The sequence below is a fragment of the Pristiophorus japonicus genome, chromosome 11, assembly GCF_044704955.1.
Source record: "Pristiophorus japonicus isolate sPriJap1 chromosome 11, sPriJap1.hap1, whole genome shotgun sequence".
Classification (NCBI taxonomy): Eukaryota; Metazoa; Chordata; class Chondrichthyes; family Pristiophoridae; genus Pristiophorus; species Pristiophorus japonicus.
The window spans coordinates 78951517-78969249 of record NC_091987.1 but is presented as its reverse complement, the minus strand read 5'-3'; the positions used below and the strand labels follow the sequence as shown (position 1 = coordinate 78969249).

Sequence of the window (17733 nt, the reverse complement as noted above, 5' to 3'; positions counted from 1 at the left end):
GACAAACACAGTCTGGATTTAGTCCACCTTCGGGCTATTTTGTTTCTTTTTAAAAAATGACTGATAGTCTCTAGTAAACAATCTAGTTCCTACAGTCTGTGACGATCCCCATAGTGTGGTGTACATGGCCTCAAAGCAATGATCCATCTGTTCAATCCCAGAGAGTCAGTAGTTGGAGGGAGCATTATCTGGCATTGTTTTAGTTGAGAAGGATGTTTGTAACTGGCCTTTTCCTAGTGTTGTACTCATCTTATCCCCAGTCATCTATGTAAAGCAAGGCAACCAGGTGAGGGTAGCACATCCATTTGTTCCAGGTTCTGGAAATCAAAATGGCAGTCCTTACTCTTTAGAAAAAGTAAAAGCTGCTCTATAATCTTAAATAACAGTATCATCTATTCGTAACAGTTTATGTAAGAACCACAGCCATTCTGATTTTATTGAAGTAGTTGCACCCCTTGGGTTTTGGCTTTAAAGAATGCAAATTTCATAATCTCTGAAGCTGGATCTGAAGTCTAATTAACCAGACTTCCAGTCCTTAACATAACTTATTTCAATGGGGATGCAAATAGTATGGTGTTATGACAAAGAGGTACTGTATATAAAGTTTTCATTTTACTGTTCATCCTGCTTGCACTCCATTTAGACTTGTAAACTAGCAGTAAATGTACATCTAAGTCAGTTAAGGTTATTTTGTAATATTAATAACAAATGCATTAAAACATTGTTACAAAATCCCTCCATCTGCTATTTCAGCATTTAAAACGAATAGGTTAATGCCTTTGCTAAAATACCAACCGGATTTCACAGATAAAATTTCACGGCATAAGTGATGTCAAGAGAAATGCTGAAGATATAAAATAAACCATTTGGATAGCACAATGAAGACATTCCCCGCTGGTATTATTCACTACAGGGGGTAATAAAAATGTATCCAACAAAAATATGACCCGGTGTATGATCATGCCTTGCTGTATACCACATCCACATTTTACCTCAACATACCACAGCCTGATTCATCTGATCCATCCATGCAGTCTCTTTTCCCATCACATTCTGGGTTAACCTTGTTCAAACATTTTCCATTACGGCACTTATATGATGACAAGGAGCAGCCTTTATGCACCGAAGGAAGGATTGCTGGTGAGAAATTGCATCATTCAATGAATTACTACATCATGAAAATCAAAACTTGCAGAGCTTTTCTAGGCATCCCAGCATCACTTACAAACTCCTCAAATACATGAGAAATATTGGTCACTTAAAATGGCTGGCTAGATATAAATTAAATGAAAACACAGTTCAATAGCTACATCTACTGGGACACTCAGAAACATCAGCCAGAGGGAAAAACTTTAAATTTGCTTGCACGTAAAATGCACCCTTTTGAGCATCACAGAAAGGTTCCTGTTCTCCAACATTCCATGAATACCTCTATTCTTCAAGAAAACTAACTTTTCTGCCATTTATCATTTGTATAGTAATTGATAACCTAGCTGTGAATAAACCAGAGCATTTAATCCTAACTCCACTATAACGCTCTACTCTATCTACCAATTTAAATAAATGGAGACAGGCTCCAATCAGCCAATAATACTCTCTTACATCACCCCATCAGCAGCTCACTTGCACAGTTTCAGCAATCTTCATGCTCATTTAAGAATCTACCCATTTGTACAGGAATTAGATTAAGTCTACTGCAAAAATAATTATTCATGTGACTTACGCCTGTCAATACGCTCTTTGCTGGATGTGTGTTTTTCCCCCTTTGAGGCTCCCTGTACATTTTTCCATTAACATTTAGAGAAATACTTGGAGAATATTAACTGTGTTCCTTGTACAAAGCAAATTGAAATATCACTACCTGTACTGTGGGCTGGAATTGGGTCCCAGCCAACTCACTGACAAATAAAACAAAAAATACTTGCGTTTATATAGTGTCTTTCATGATTTCAGGACCTCAGTGCAACATCTCAACTGAAAGACAGCAGCTCTGACAGTGCAGCACTTCCTCAGTACTGCACTGAAGTGTCAGCCTAAATTATGGCTGACTTTATTCATTCTGCAGTCAGTTTTAGGTCAATCCAGTTCAATTTATATATGTTTCTGACTGAGCTAAACGTCCAAAAACAGGCTCAAAAAAGTATTTTAATGCCCCAACAATCATCCCACTGGATCAACTGTGCTGGGGACATCATGCCACAAGAAGGAGATTACCAGACCACCTCAGACCCCTGACCGGAATCTAATCAAATAGTGTACTATAAATGACTTTTAAATGCTTTATGTTCATGATAATATGAACCTTTGCAGCAGGCAGTAATATTTATGTACTTTACCAAACAATAGTATGTTGCAAAGTTGCTGGGTTTCTTTTTGCAAGCTTGCTTTACATTGCTCTGGTATTTATGTGTTAGCTCATATTTTTCTTGAAGTTCTCTTTGGTATAAAAAGTTAACAGATTCTTTAATCTCACAAATACAATTTATAGTTACCATTAATATCTGCATGATCTACATTCCTAATAAGTTATAATTAGGTTAGATTTTATGTAAAAATATATCTGTTGGACTGACATTTCCATCTAGCTGATAGCATTCATTCTATTCTACTGCTTCACCTTAAAATGTCAGCACTTTACTCACAAACTAAATCCTAACATAAGAACATAGGAAATAGGAGCAGGTGTAGACCATACGGCCCCTCAAGCCTGCTCCACCATTTAATATGATCATGGCTGATCCAAACATGGACTCAGGTCCACTTCCCTGCCTGCTCCCCATAACCCCATAATCCCTTATCGGTTAAGAAACTGTCTATCTCTGTCTTAAATTTATTCAATGCCCCGGCTTCCACAGCTCTCTGAGGCAGTGAATTCCACAGAATTACAACCCTCAGAGAAAAAATTCCTCCTCATCTCAGTTTTAAATGGGCGGCCCCTTATTCTAAGATTATGCACTCTAGTTCTAGTCTCCCCTATCAGTGGAAACATCCTCTCTGCATCCACCTTGACAAGCCTCCTCATAATTGTGATATATTCACAGAGCACAAGCACACACAGCTTCCAAAATGGCAGGCAGCTCTCTCGGAAGCCTCCGGAAATCTGCCTGGTTCTGTTTATTATTAACTATGCAGTTGCAGTACACAATATGTCCACATCCACAGTGTAGAGCTACAAACATTACAAGCTTACAGACATTATACTTCTCCCTCCTCAATGAAGAAGCCATCAAAACAAACGTCATACATAACTTTCATGTTTATACATAACACAGGATATAAACTTTTTTTTTCCATATTTACAAATTTAACTTTACCACTTGTTTTCTGTTTCGAAGAGGATACCTTCGCTTTCGAACAGAAACTTCCAAACATGGTGTCGATTTTACACTTATTCGAGGCTCCTACTGAGGAACGTTTTCCTCCACGGAATTTCCTTGAATTTCATTTGAACTCACTCTAACTTCAGGCTCTTTGTTTTCCTGACTCGGACTCAGACTTTCATTCTGATTCTCTCCTGGATTTGTTTCCAGTACAATGGATTTAAGATTTGCTACTGTGGATCAAAACTATCTGATGAGTCAGAAATAATTGATTCATTCCCACCTTCAACTCCTTCCATGTCTGTAGGTAAAATATGATCAATATGAACAAACCTAACCTGTCCATTATCAAACATCTTTACCAAATATGTGTGAGGACCACATATCTTCACCACTCTTCCTGATAACCACTTTAACCATTTATGGTGATGGTTCTTCACTCTCACCTTCTGGTTTAATTTCACTCTTCTCTCTTTTACTCTATCTCTATCATGATTCTCTTTCTGTCTTAATTGTGTCTCTTCTACAGACTGTGCCAAATTTGGCTTTAACAAAGAGAATCTGGTTCGTGGCTGTCGTTTGAGAAACAACCTTGCTGGTGTTCTACCAGTAGTTGTATGAGGAGTATTTCGATATGTAATCAAATAATTCACCAATTTGTGATCCAATGACAACTGTCATTTCCTTGGATTTGGATCTAACATTTGTTTTATGAGGGCACGTTTTACAATTTGTACAGTGCGCTCTGCTGCACTATTCGAAGCAGGATGGTATGGTAGAGTCTTGGTATGTTTCACACCATTTTTGCTCGTGAATTGTGCAAAATCTTCTGAACAAAATTGTGGTCCATTATCCGAAACAATCTCTTCAGCGAGGCCAAATGAAGAAAATAATTTTCATAAAATGTCCAATGTTTTACTTATTGTTATTTTCCACATTGGAAACACCTCAACCCACTTTGAATAGCTATCAATCACAATGAACAATTGTTGTCCATCTAACTCAGCAAAATCAATATGTAGCCTTTGCCACACCCTGGGAAGCCATTTCCATGGGTTTAATGGTACTGGTGGTGGTTGCTTGCTTACCGATTGACATGTCGTACACTGACTCACGATGTACTCTAAATCTTGATCAAGACCTGGCCACCATAAATAACTGCGTGCAAAACTCTTGGTCAAACACATTCCCAGGTGCTGGTCATGGAGATCTCCTAATAATTTGGACCTAAATTTATTTGGTATAACCACTCTTGCACCCCACATGATATAATCTTTATCGACTGATAATTCATTCCTATGAATGAAGAATGGATGTGTTTGTTACCTGGTTTGGCCATCCATTTGCAATATACTCATACACCTTTGACATCACTGGGTCACGTTTGGTTGCTCTACCAATCTCTTCAGCTGTGACTGGCAGTTCATCAATGTATGGAAAATAAAATAGTTCTTCCCTATCGGGTGTAACTTGTAATGGGGAAGGCAATATAGACATTGCATCAGCATTAGTGATCAGCTGATCGTCTGTATTCAATATCATATGTATATGCTGACAAAATCAAAGCCCATCTCTGCATTCGGACTGCAGCTAATGTTGGAACTGGGGACTTTGGATGGAGGATTACTGTTAGGGGCTTATGGTCCGTAACAATGGTAAACTTATGACCATACAAGTATTTGTGAAACTTCTTGACCCCAAAAATTAATGCCAAAGCTTCCCTTTCAATTTGCGCATAATTACACTCACTGACACTGAGAGTGCGTGAAGCAAAAGCAATTGGTCTCTCCTCCCCACTTCGTGATACATGAAAGATCACTGCCCCAACTCCATACAGAGAAGCATCACATGCTAGTTTAATCTCCTTAGATATGTCACAGTGAACTAACATGGTGCTCTCTACTAATTTGCTTTTACATTCCTTGAATGCTGTATCGCATTCTTTTGACCACTTCCAATGGACCTGTTTTTTCAAAAGTTCATTCAGTGGATGTAATACTGTAGCCAAATTTGGTAGGAACTTCCCGTAAAAGTTCAAAAGACCCAAGAATGATCGAAGTTCAGTGACATTCCTGGGAGTGGGTGCATTTCTAATTGCATCCAATTTTTCCATGATTGGATGTAAACCATCTTTGTCTACTCTGTACCCTAAGTACTCCACTGAGTTTTTAAATAACTCACACTTACAAGCAGACACTCGTACTTTGTGCTTCTCTAGCTGTTTGAGGACTTCATTCAATATGTTATTATGAATTTGCCTATTTGGTGCTGAAATTAGTATGTCATCCAAATAACATACTACCCCTTCAATACCTTGCAAAATCTGGTTCATCACCCCTTGGAATATGGCAGGGGCGGAAGACACTCCAAACGGTAGCCTATTAAATTGATATAGACCTAGATGAGTATTTATAGTCAAACATGACTTGGTCTCCTCATCTAGTTCAAGCTGTAAGTAGGCATTCGTAAGATCCAGTTTTGAGAAGATCTGACCACCTGTCAGTGTTGAGAACAAATCTTCTATATTCGGCAATGTATTGGGGACATTACCCTCGAGAACCTGGTTTACGGTTACTTTATAATCACCACACAATCTTACCTTACAATCGGACTTAGGTACAACAACAATGGGTGTAGCCCAATTACATCGATCTATCTTACAAATAATGTTCTCAGTCTCTAGTCTTTTGAGTTCTTACTCAACTTTCTCCTTGAGTGCATATGGTATGGAACGTGGCTTGTAGTAAACCGATCTAGTGTCCTTCTGTACCCTGACACTCGCCTTGAAGCCTTGGATCGGACTGCCTGTTTCACAGAACACCTTCAGATACTTCTTGATAACCTCATCCGTTGATGAAAATTTCGCTTCCACACAGAAAATCTTACTCCAATCCAGCTTCAGTGAGCTCAACCAATTTCTTCCTAGTAAGGCAGGCTTGTCTCCTTTCACTACTATTAGAGGCAAGTTATGAAATTAATCCTTGTATTTCACCGGTACGGTGATACGACCTACCACAGGAATTTTCTCTCCCGAGTAGCCACGCAGCTCCATCTTGGATTTCTCCAGTTGAAAATCACGCAATTTGTAGAGGTACAGTGACTCCGGTACTACACTCACGGATGCACCTGTGTCAATTTCCATTGGTATCTTGAATCCTACAACATCTATGTGGATTTTGATGCTTTCCGAATCGCTGTCCGTTAAACTCGTGCTCCTGATGACGTGTAGCTCTAACATCTCCTCGTCCTGTTGTTGTTCTTCCATGCTATGTAGTCTCTTGGGATTTCTACTCATAGCTTTGAATGCTGGACTCATAGCTTTAAAAACTGGTTTACCCTTCAGTCGGCATGCCTTCACAAGATGCCCAATCTTTCTGCAACTTTGAGCAATGTGTTGTCCCAGGCACCTATAGCACGACTTCGACGTTCTGTTAGAACTTCCAGTTTCTGAGACTTTGGGCCCCCACCATCTTTTACCTTGAACCTGCAGGTGATTTACCTCGGTTGACTGACGACCGTAATTATTATTTAATTCTCGGGAATATTGTTCGGCCATGCCCATCGACCTCGCTGTCTGACAAGCAATCTCAAAAGTCAAGTCATCCGTCATCAATAACTTCCTTCTGATCGCATCATTTTTCACCCCACAAACAAAACAATCCCGTAATGCTCAGTTTTGAAAGTTTCCAAAATTACAGTGCATTGATCGCTTTTTTAATGCTACGATGTAATCACTGATGCTTTATTAGTCTTTTGATTCCGAATCCCAAAACGATAGCTTTCAGCAATTTCTAACAGTTTGGGGTTATAGTGCTGCTCCAGCTTCGTTAAAATCTCTTTAAGCGTTGTGTCCTTTGGCTCGTCAGGCACAAGCAGATTTACAAGGGTTTTGTATAATGCCAGACCCGCCTCCGATAAGAAGATCGCTTTCTTACGTTCCAACACAGCCCGGTTCTGGACTGCACTGTCTGGAACTTCGATTCTGTTATTTGCAGTGAAATACATTTCTAGCCGATCCATATATGCTTTAAAACATTCCCGGTCGTGTCTATATTCCCCCAAATGTCCGATTACACCTGCCATTTTAATCTCTAGCTGTTCACACTGTGTGCTGTATTTTACCTCAGATTTTGTAGCTTTTTCCAAAGACAGAAACCTAAAAAGTCTCTGTCGGCTGGCTGAATCCTTCACCAACAAAATTTAAGCTTTAAATCATCCGAAAAATCCCATCTCGCCGCCAAATGTGATATATTCACAGAGCACAAGCACACACAGCTTCCAACATGGCAGGCAGCTCTCTCGGAAGCCTCCGGAAATCTGTCTGGTTCTGTTTATTATTAACTATGCAGTTGCAGTACACAATACGTCCACATCCACAGTGTAGAGCTACAAACATTACAAGCTTACAGACATTACAATAATCTTATACGTTTCGATAAGATCACCTCTCATCTTCTGAATTCCAATGAGTAGAGGCCCAACCTCCTCAACCTTTCCTCATAAGTCAACCCCCTCATCTCCGGAATCAACCTGGTGAACCTTCTTTGAACTGCCTCCGAAGCAAGTATATCCTTCAGTAAATATGGAAACCAAAACTAAACACAGTATTCCAGGTATGGCCTCACCAATATCCTGTATAAATGTAGCCAGACTTCCCTGCTTTTATACTCCTTCCCCTTTGCAATAAAGGCCAAGATTCCATTGGCCTTCCTGATCACTTGCTGTACCTGCATACTAACTTTTTGTGTTTCATGCACAAGTACCCCCAGGTCCCGCTGTACTGCAGCACTTTGCAATCTTTCTCCATTTAAATAATAACTTGCTCTTTGATTTTTTTTCTACCAAAGTGCATGACCTCACACTTTCCAACATTATACTCCATCTGCCAAATTTTTACCCACTCACTTAGCCTATGTCCTTTTGCAGATCTTGTGTGTCCTCCTCACACATTGCTTTTCCTCCCATCTTTGTATTGTCAGCAAACTTGGCTACGTTACACTCAGTCCCTTCTTCCAAGTCGTTAATATAGATTGTAAATAGTTGGGGTCCCAGCATTGATCCCTGCGGCACCCCACTAGTTACTGATTGCCAACCCGAGAATGAACCATTTATCCTGACTCTCTGTTTTCTGTTAGTTAGCCTATCCTCTATCCATGCTAATATATTACCCCCAACCTCGTGAACTTTTATCTTGTGCAGTAATCTTTTATGTGGCAGCTTGTCAACTGCCTTCTGGAAGTCCAAATACACCACATCCACTGGTTCCCCTTTATCCACCTTGTTCGCTTAATCCTCAAAGAATTCCAGCAAATCTGTCAAACATGACTTCCCCTTCATAAATCCATGCCGACTCTGCCTGACTGAATTATGTTTTTCCAAATGTCCGGCTACTGCTTCTTTAATAATGGACTCCAACATCTTCCCAACCACAGATGTTAGGTTAACTGGACTATAGTTTCCTGCTTTTTGTCTGCCTCCTTTTTTAAATAGGAACATTACATTTGCAGTTTTCCAATCTGCTGGGACCTCCCCAGAATCCAGGGAACCTTGGCAAATTACAATCAATGCATTCACTATTCCTGCCACTGCTTCTCTTAAGACCCTAGGATGCAAGCCATCAGGTCCAGGGGATTCATCTCCCTTTAGTCCCATCATCTTACTGAGTACCACCTCCTTAGTTTTGTGATTGTGTTAAGTTCCTCTCCCCCCCGCCCCCCCGCCATAGCCCCTTGACTATCCACTGTTGGGATATTGTTTGTGTCCTCTACTGTTATTTGTTCAGAGTTTCTGCCATCTCCACGTTCCTCATTACTAATTCCCCGTTATCGTCCTCTAAGGAACCAACATTTACTTTAGCCACTCTTTTCCTTTTTATATACCTTTAAAAACTATCTGTTTTAATATTTTGTGCTAGTTTACTTTCATAGTCTACCTTCCATTTCTTAATCATTTTTTTTTGTTATTCTTTGCTGGCTTTTAAAAGCTTCCCAATCTTCTGTCTTCACACTAGTTTTGGCCATTTTGTATGCCCTTGTTTTTAATTGAATGCTGTCCTTTATTTCTTTAGTTAGCCCTTTTCTCCTCACTGGAATATATTTTTCTTGAGAGTTGTGAAATATCTCCTTAAATGTTCGCCACTGTTCATCAACCGTCCTACACTTTAATCTATTTTCCCAGTCCACTTTAGCCAACTCTGCCCTCATACCTTCATAGTCTCCTTTATTTAAGCTTAGTATGCTGGTTAGAGATCCAATTTTCTCACCCTCCATCTGAATTTGAAATTCAACCATGCTCTTATCACTCATTCCAAGGGGATCCTTTACTAAGAGATTGTTTATTAATCCTGTCTCATTGCACAGGAACAGATCAAGATAGCCTGCTCCCTGGTTGGTTCCATTACATACTGCTCAAGGAGCCCATCCCTTATGCATTCTATGAACTCTTCCTCAAGGCTACTGTTATGTATGAATGAAGAGTCTGACTAGATACTGTGAGCTCAAAGTAAAGTGTGATCTTAGTCTTTTATTGCAGGTCTCCAGAGTGTCTCTCCAGCCTATGTGGCCTCCTTAAGTACCTGTGCTCCCAAGGGATTGTGGGATCGCTTGGGACTCCAGGAGATGAGCCCTCTGGTGGCTACACAAAGCATATACAGGTTTACATATATAACAGCTACCCTGACCAATTTGATTTGTCCAATCAATATGGAGGTTCAAATCACCCACGATTATTGCTGTTCCCTTTTTACATGCCCGCACTATTTTCTGGTTTATACTCCGACAACAGAGTTGCTACTGTTAGGGGGCCTATAGACTACGCCCACCAGTGACTTTTTCCCCTTATTTTTCCTTGGCCCACCCATTTATTCGGCGCACTCACGGGAGATGCTTTGCATGCTGTCCGGCCTCTCCAGGATCTTCGCATAGCGTGGCCAGTCGGGCGGGGGCAGAGCCAGCGTCCCGCACTGAAAACAGTGCCGGGACGTCTGCGCATGTGCATTGGAGTGTGCATGCACCGTAGCTCCTGCCCACAGACTCTCAGTGTGCATGCTGCAGCGTGGGACCCGATGCATCCCTCCCCTATCCCAGGCCGAGTGGCCTACCATACAGGCCAGCCCACTGCCTTCCCGGCTGAAGATGAAGGTAGGGTAGGACTTACTTCTATTTTTTATTTTGATATTTTGAAAAATTTATGTAAATATGTTTTGTCTCTTGTGAATAGTGGTGACCATTTGTCAAGCCTATTTACCTAGTGCTAATGTGAAAGAAGAACATAAGTGATGGAGGAACACTGAGAGAATATCTTATTTATTGAAGTAGAATTTATTTAGATAATATGGGCTCAATTTTGGCCCAGTATAATCACTGCAAACAAATAGTTGTTTAAATTAGTTGTGAGATTAGGGCAATTTAATTCAACTATCTTTTACTTCTTTTATTTTTGTAGTTTAAGCTTCCATGAATGCTTCTATTGCATAGTAAATTAACTTTGCGAAGTTTGTCATATGATGTCCTGTATAGCTGTTTGATCCTATTCACATTCTTTAGTCAAGTCAGCTGGCCTCCGATGTACCTACCTGCGCTGATTTCTTACCTCTCCGCAAGGGTTTTCACAAATGGCCACATACGCTGGCCTAAGTTAGTTTGGAGTAACTATTAGCTGGCCAAAGTGGCCTAAATGGCCAAAACGGGTGTAGGTGGCTGGTAATGCCCCTTTTGAAAAGAATCCTAACTAACTCACTTACACTGGCGTAAATGGAATGTGCAAAATGTGGATTTTTAAGATACTCCAGAAAAATCAAGTTGCACCAAAAAAACCAGAGCAACTTCTGGCCAATTTTGAGCCCTATAGAACTTTCACTCCTGGTGACTAAGGCTGAGAAAGGTTTATCTATGAAATCTAAATCACAAGGTCTATCACATTAAAAGCTTCACAAAAAATCATATTTGTTATACAGGAAATTATCATATCACTAAGATTTATTGGTCAACTTGTGCATACATTGAAGCAAGTTATTTCCAAGAAATATTATAATAAAGCAGGAACATGAAAGTTGAATTTATAAGCATTTACCTGCTCTTGTACAATTTAATTCATCGCTTTCATCACCACAATCATTTATTCCATCACAAACAGATCCATGGAGAATGCAGTTTCCACTTGGGCATGTGAAATAACAGTCTGCAATTTTATCAAAAACAAATGACAGCCAACTAGTTATCACGAGGAACAACAGAATTGAAAATTAATAAGCAAGACCAAAATAAGCTTGAATTATTCAGAGTTGATTTGCTCATCTTAATGTATTATTACATGAAATCTTGAGAATATTGTCACTTTATTGCAGTCCATGGACTGCTAACATGCTATCATACGTTTTACATTCATGATCATCATAGGCGGTCCCTCGAATCGAGGAGGACTTGCTTCCACGCCAAAAAGTTCACTGGTGTTTCAATGAGAACCTAATATTCCAGGTCCCGAGCTACATATTGTAGGGTGAAAGATGCCTCTGCGTGGATTTTTTTAACGTGTGGTGACCGTTGCACACCAACCATCACATGGGCTTGACAGAGCTAGGTCTTGGTCCAGTGGCAAGGATTAACTAAGACTACTGGAGACCAGCTCTGCTACTGGAGACCTAGTGCACACACATATCACAGTGTGGGCTGGCCTGTGCTGCCCCTGGGCCCTCGGCTCTTCTGGGCCCCGAACTCATACCTCTCCTGGGCCACTATCACGTCGCTCGACAATCTTTCGCCACTCCTCCGCCCCGACCTTGCCACTCTTCCGCCCCGACCTCGCCACTCTTCCGCCCCGACCTCACCGCTCCTGCTTTACAATCATCAATCTGGATCTTCGTGACACCAAATCTATTCGCCCTCTTCACAGCCGTCGCTCTCCTGCTCCATCATGTGTTGCTCCCTGGAGAGATACACCGCCACACTGCTCCTTCTGCTCCCCGGCCTGCTCCGATGGTGCTCGTAATTGGTGTAGGCCTGCGGCCCCAGATCAGAGCCCACAAGCTCCATGTTTGCCCCCGGTTCCAGGCCCGGTCAGTCTTTGACCGCCCGGGGGAGTGGGCTCACCGGCCGCCATCTTGGACAAGGCAGGGTTCACGGAGCATGCCGTGACCATTACTAATACTAGCTTTTTAAATACCCCAGCTGCAGTGGCGAGACTCAACATCATGGGCCCAAGCTTCCACACGATAAAAAACGGGCGCCCCTCCGAGCTGGGCGCCCGTTTTTTGCGCCTAAAACGGCGCCGGAAAAAAAACGCGCAATTCTGGAGCGCCCTGCAGCTCCTTGTCTGTTTGGCGCAGCGCCCAGGGGGGCGGAGCCTACACTCGCGCTGATTTTGTAAGAGGGAGGGGGCAGGTACCATTTAAAATAGTTTTTTCCTGCCGGCAACGCTGCGCGTGCGCGTTGGAGCGTTCGCTCACGCGCAGTGTGAAGGAAACATTGGCACTCGGCCATTTTTGTAGTTCTTTGTAGCTGTTTAATTTTTGAACATTTTTTAATAAAAGCACATCAGCACTGAGAAGGCTGCAGGAAGCCTCAGAAAGTTGAGGCAGCCATTTCCCTCCCCCTCCCCCCCCCCCCGCGGGAACGAACGGCTTTTTCCTCCCCCCCCCCCCCCGCGGGAACAAACGGCTTTCTCCTCCCCCCCCCCCCCCGCGGGAACAAACGGCTTTCTCCTCCCCCCCCCCCCCGCGGGAACAAACGGCTTTCTCCTCCCCCCCCCCCCCCGCGGGAACAAACGGCTTTCTCCTCCCCCCCCCCCCCGCGGGAACAAACGGCTTTCTCCTCCCCCCCCCCCCCGCGGGAACAAACGGCTTTCTCCTCCCCCCCCCCTCCCGCTCAGCGGCACGAACGCCTGCAGTATTCTCCCTGGCTGAAGCACTTTCACACAGGTAGGAAGATGGTTTATTTAATCTTTTCTTTGCTTATAAATGTTTATTCAGGTTGGATTAATTTGTATAATATTTGTAGAAGTATAAATAAGGATTTATTATAGAATTTAATGACTTCCCTTCCCCCCCCCTCCCCCCCACCTCGTTCTGGACGCCTAATTTGTAACCTGCGCCTGATTTTTTAATGTGTAGACAAGGTTTTTTCAGTTCTACAAAAATCTTCACTTGCTCCATTCTAAGTTAGTTTGGAGTACGTTTTCACTGTGGAAACTTTGAAATCAGGCGTCAGTGGCCGGACACGCCCCCTTTTGAAGAAAAAATTCTGTTCCAAAGTGGAACTGTTCTAACTGACTAGAACTGCAGAAAAAAAAATGTGGAGAATTGCGATTTCTAAGATAGTCCGTTCTCCACCAGTTGCTCCTAAAAATCAGGCGCAAATCATGTGGAAACTTGGGCCCATAGTCCCCAGATCATTAGTCCGGCTCTCTGCTATATCCCTACCGAACATCCAACACCCATTTAAAGAGACATCTTATTGATCCATTGAACTATCAAGTGCTCCCTTCTCTATTACATGAAATACAAGCAAAAATTGTTTGGTCAGTGCTAATTTATAATTTTTTTCTCGCGTTTAATACTATCGCACAAAGTCAAGATCTACCCTTTGAGGTGTAGATAAAAAGGTGAGAGTGCAGATAGAAAAGGCCATTAAAAAGGCAAATGGAATTCTGGATTGTACACATAGTAGCTTTGAATATAAAAAGTGGAATACAAAAATGTTGTTGAATTTGTGCAAGTCACTTATTAAGCCATAGCTGGAATGCAGCGTGCAGTTCTGGAAACCCCATTACAGGAAGAATACAGTGACAATTCAATAGAATTATATCAAGAAAGAGGGCTTATATTTGTGAAGAAAGTTTGAAAAATTAGGGATTTTACAGAGAACATTAGGTGGGGTTTAATAGAGGTTTACAAAATTATGAAAAATTGAAACGATAAACAGTGCTTAATTATTTTGACTGGTTGGCAAGTTGGTAGCAAAGTGGGGCAAAAACCAAGTGATCACTAGAAGAACAAAGGACAAAATTAGAAAAAAATGTTTTCACACAAAGGGTTATTAGTGCAAGGAATTCTTTACCACACGTAAGGCAAGATGAGGCAGAGTTTATAACATAAAATTGAAAAGGAAGAATATGAAAGGAAACAAGGAAACGAGGACAAGAATAGTTGAACAGCTGTCACCAGCACATGCCCAATGGAATTAATGGTTTGCTTCTGTGCTGCAATTTCTATGATCGGTGATGACCCTGGATCTAAACACTTTCCCTGCACCCTATATCCCATCAAATGAGTACATATTAAAAATAAACCAAGTTCACACAGAGAAAGGAAAATCAGGCGGTGTCCAGAACAGAATCAATGGAAAGGAAGATCAGGCGGGGTGTATAATGGGCGGCTGATACAATAATGCCAGTTTTTCCGCCCCCATTGAAGTTAAAAATTACCCCCCTAGTATCTCAAGTCTCTTCCTGTAACTATAGTTACTCATCCTGGTGAATCTATGCTGTACACTCTCCATGGCTTGAAATACCCCTTACTTAGAAAGTTAAGGTTAGTCACTTTTGATCCATGCTGGGTGCCATTTACGAGATCATGCTACAATAAGTTCTCATGTTAACTCTAGATAACTGATTCCATTATTTTACTCAGTACTGATGGTAACGTGATGAGCTTGTAGTTCCCTAGGACAGTTTTGCTACAGTTGGAAAATAGGTACCATCTAGCTAGATCACATCAACATCCTGATCATGACTGTCAGCACCTCAGAAATTACAAACTTTATCTCTCTGAATTATGTACAAAGTTTGCACCTCGCATTATTTTTGAAAAGCAATTACAATTTGTGCACTATATTATGTGTCTTTTACCATTTGGTTAGTGTAAATAAAGAACTGTTCATTCAAAAGGTAAATGGGAAAACTTACTGCACTTCGTTTCATCACTGCCATCCAGACAATCTCTCCATCCATCACAGTGGTTCTTTAAAGAAATACATGATCCATCCTTGCATTTAAATTGGTTCGGGCATGCTAGTTAAACAATAAATTTAGTAATTCTGGTAAAAAGACAATCTATTTTCTCCACAATAAAATTTGTAGAGGACAGTACTTAATATAAATTTGAACAATGGACTTTGACAAAAGTGAGGCATTTTTGTCTGAGGTTTAGTGGTATTAGCTTCCTTAATTTTGTCATGGTGGATGAGGGTTTAAAATCCAGCCTCGTTCACAGAAAACATGCCATAGTTGCAAAAATTAGTTGTTTTTTTCTTAATCATAAGGGCCTAGCCATTCAATTCAATGCAAACATTCTGTGGGATTGGTATGAATTATATTTGATTGGCAACTTCCTTTTGAGTTAACTGACAGTTATTTAAATCTGTAAATAAAAAAATCAGGTTAGTATCTTTCATCAGAGCCAAGAACTAAAAGATAATCATACATTTAGGAGGGCTGCAAAGTACAAGAGAGGGAAGGAGAAACCACAGGCACTGCAATCATGGAGGGGTATTCCTGCAAACAGACAAGACTTAATAAAAAACTTTTTTCATTTAAGTGTTGCCTCAGCAGTAGGAATGGATGTAGTGACTGGCTGCTGTGTGTCAACAGAAGCTCGTTGGGATTCAGCTGGCTCTTGTTCCATACATTTGAGTCCTGAGACAGACCTGCTGCAGGCCGCATGGGCAGTCTGAGCCATGCTTTCTGATGTCTGCACAGGCATCAGAGTGGGGAAAAGGGAGGATCCAGATTTGGTGGCATTTTGAGAGACAGCAACATTATCCATGCACATTCAGTTATGTTCTGCTACTGGGCTCTTCCTCACTATGGCCATTGATTGACAAGACATCAGATGTAATGTCACCAATGAGATCAAAGAAGCACTTGCCCATGATTCTCTGTAACTGATCATCAATCCTGCTAATGTCAGAAGAGATAGACCATTAACTTTGGAACCATAGGCTTCTATGGCAGTAGTCTGAGAATCTACGTGAGAAGCACCTTTAGGGCCTCCGGCATGGGCAACTCTAAGCATGTGTAATGTCCCTGGAGTTGCCACATGTTCCATGATGGACAGTAGTGTTGTGAAGCCACCCTGCATGGTGTTACACATGGGTATGGCCTCCACCTATAACACACTAACATGGTCCCTGGAGTCTGCACCAAGGCTTGATGCTCAGAAACATCCTTACTTCAAAAAGCAAGAGATCAAGATGCCTGGGAGGATCAGCCAAGGAACAATGCAAGATGGCCATCGGAACAGCTAGTTCCTCTTCCTGCTGTGTCACTAGCAGTGCACCTTCACACATATGCTGTATATCCCACTCAAATCTAAATCCCACAGGTCAGAAGTATCTGAGTTCATGCTTGGGAGGGAGAAAGTGAGTGATGCTGTGTGTTGTGAATTGCTGGCATGACTGGATGTACTGCGGCCTGCCTTGGCATCATCTGACAAATCTGGAGACAGAGAAGAGGAAGGCAGGTTACAACAGTGTCCTGATGATTAGCCTTCACATATAGATTTCAGAAGGGGTGACATAGTAAAGGACGACAACAGTGATCTTAATTTGTATAATGCCTTCTAAGAAACTTCCCAAGTGTTTCAGAGCTGGCCATAGGAAATGGAAATGGGTGTCAAGGCAGGAAGAGAGATGATGACGAGTTTGGTTGGAAAGATGAGATTTGAGAAAGTATTTAAATATGAAGAGGTAAAAAAGCAAAGAGGTCATGAGAGTTCTAGAGAGTAGGACTAGAGCAGCTGAAAATAGTGACATTGACCCGTGTGGGGAGGGAATTATTGGAAATCCTAAATCAGTGAACAGCACATTGGGGAGGACTTAGAGGAGCTTGCAGAGCTAGGGTGGGACAAAGATCACGGAGGGATTTATGGATGACGATTAAGGATTTTAAATCTAATGCGCTGAGGATAGGGAACCAGTGTAAGTCAGCAAAGATGGGGTGTGATGGATGAATGGGACTTAGTGCAGGACAGGAAATGGGTGATGGTTTTGCACAAATTAGAGTTTATGTAAGGAGGAGGATAGGAGGCCAGCAATGAGAGCAATGGAATATTCTGGTAAAATCGGCAGCATGTATAACGGGGATGAAGTCAAAGGATTGGAGTTTGTGGCAGGGGCAAGAGGGGATTGCTTCAGTCTGCTTGATGTTTAGCTGGAGGAAGTTGTCACACATCCAAGACTTAACGGCATATGAGCAATCTGACAGCGTGGAGGCAGCTGAAGGATCAAGAAAAGTGGGAGAGAGTGAAGGGTGTCAACAACAACAACTTGCATTTATATAGAACCTTTAATGTAGTAAAATATCCCAAGGGACTTCACTGGAGCATTATCAGACAAGAAAAGAATAATCATTTAATATTCAGCCTTCTACCCTTACATATTTTAAACTCGTGTTCCCTGGTCATTCTCAATCTGTTAAACAG

The 17733-nt window shown here is 41.6% G+C and overlaps 1 protein-coding gene across 5 annotated transcripts in view; it reads right to left on the bottom strand.

Moving 5' to 3' along the window:
• LOC139276107 (suppressor of tumorigenicity 14 protein homolog) overlaps positions 1 to 17733 on the bottom strand; it is a 141587-nt gene that overhangs the window by 39346 nt on the left and 84508 nt on the right. For 3 of the 5 annotated variants that reach the window (XM_070893608.1, XM_070893610.1, XM_070893612.1), the window contains exons 12-14: positions 15219 to 15323; positions 11391 to 11498; positions 1003 to 1137 (exon numbers count right to left, since the gene is read on the bottom strand). In XM_070893608.1, coding sequence (XP_070749709.1) covers positions 1003 to 1137; positions 11391 to 11498; positions 15219 to 15323 — 348 coding nt within the window. Of the gene's footprint in view, positions 1 to 992; positions 1138 to 11390; positions 11499 to 15218; positions 15324 to 17733 lie in introns of all 5 variants that reach the window. The other 2 variants (XM_070893613.1, XM_070893609.1) reach the window with 1 other exon arrangement.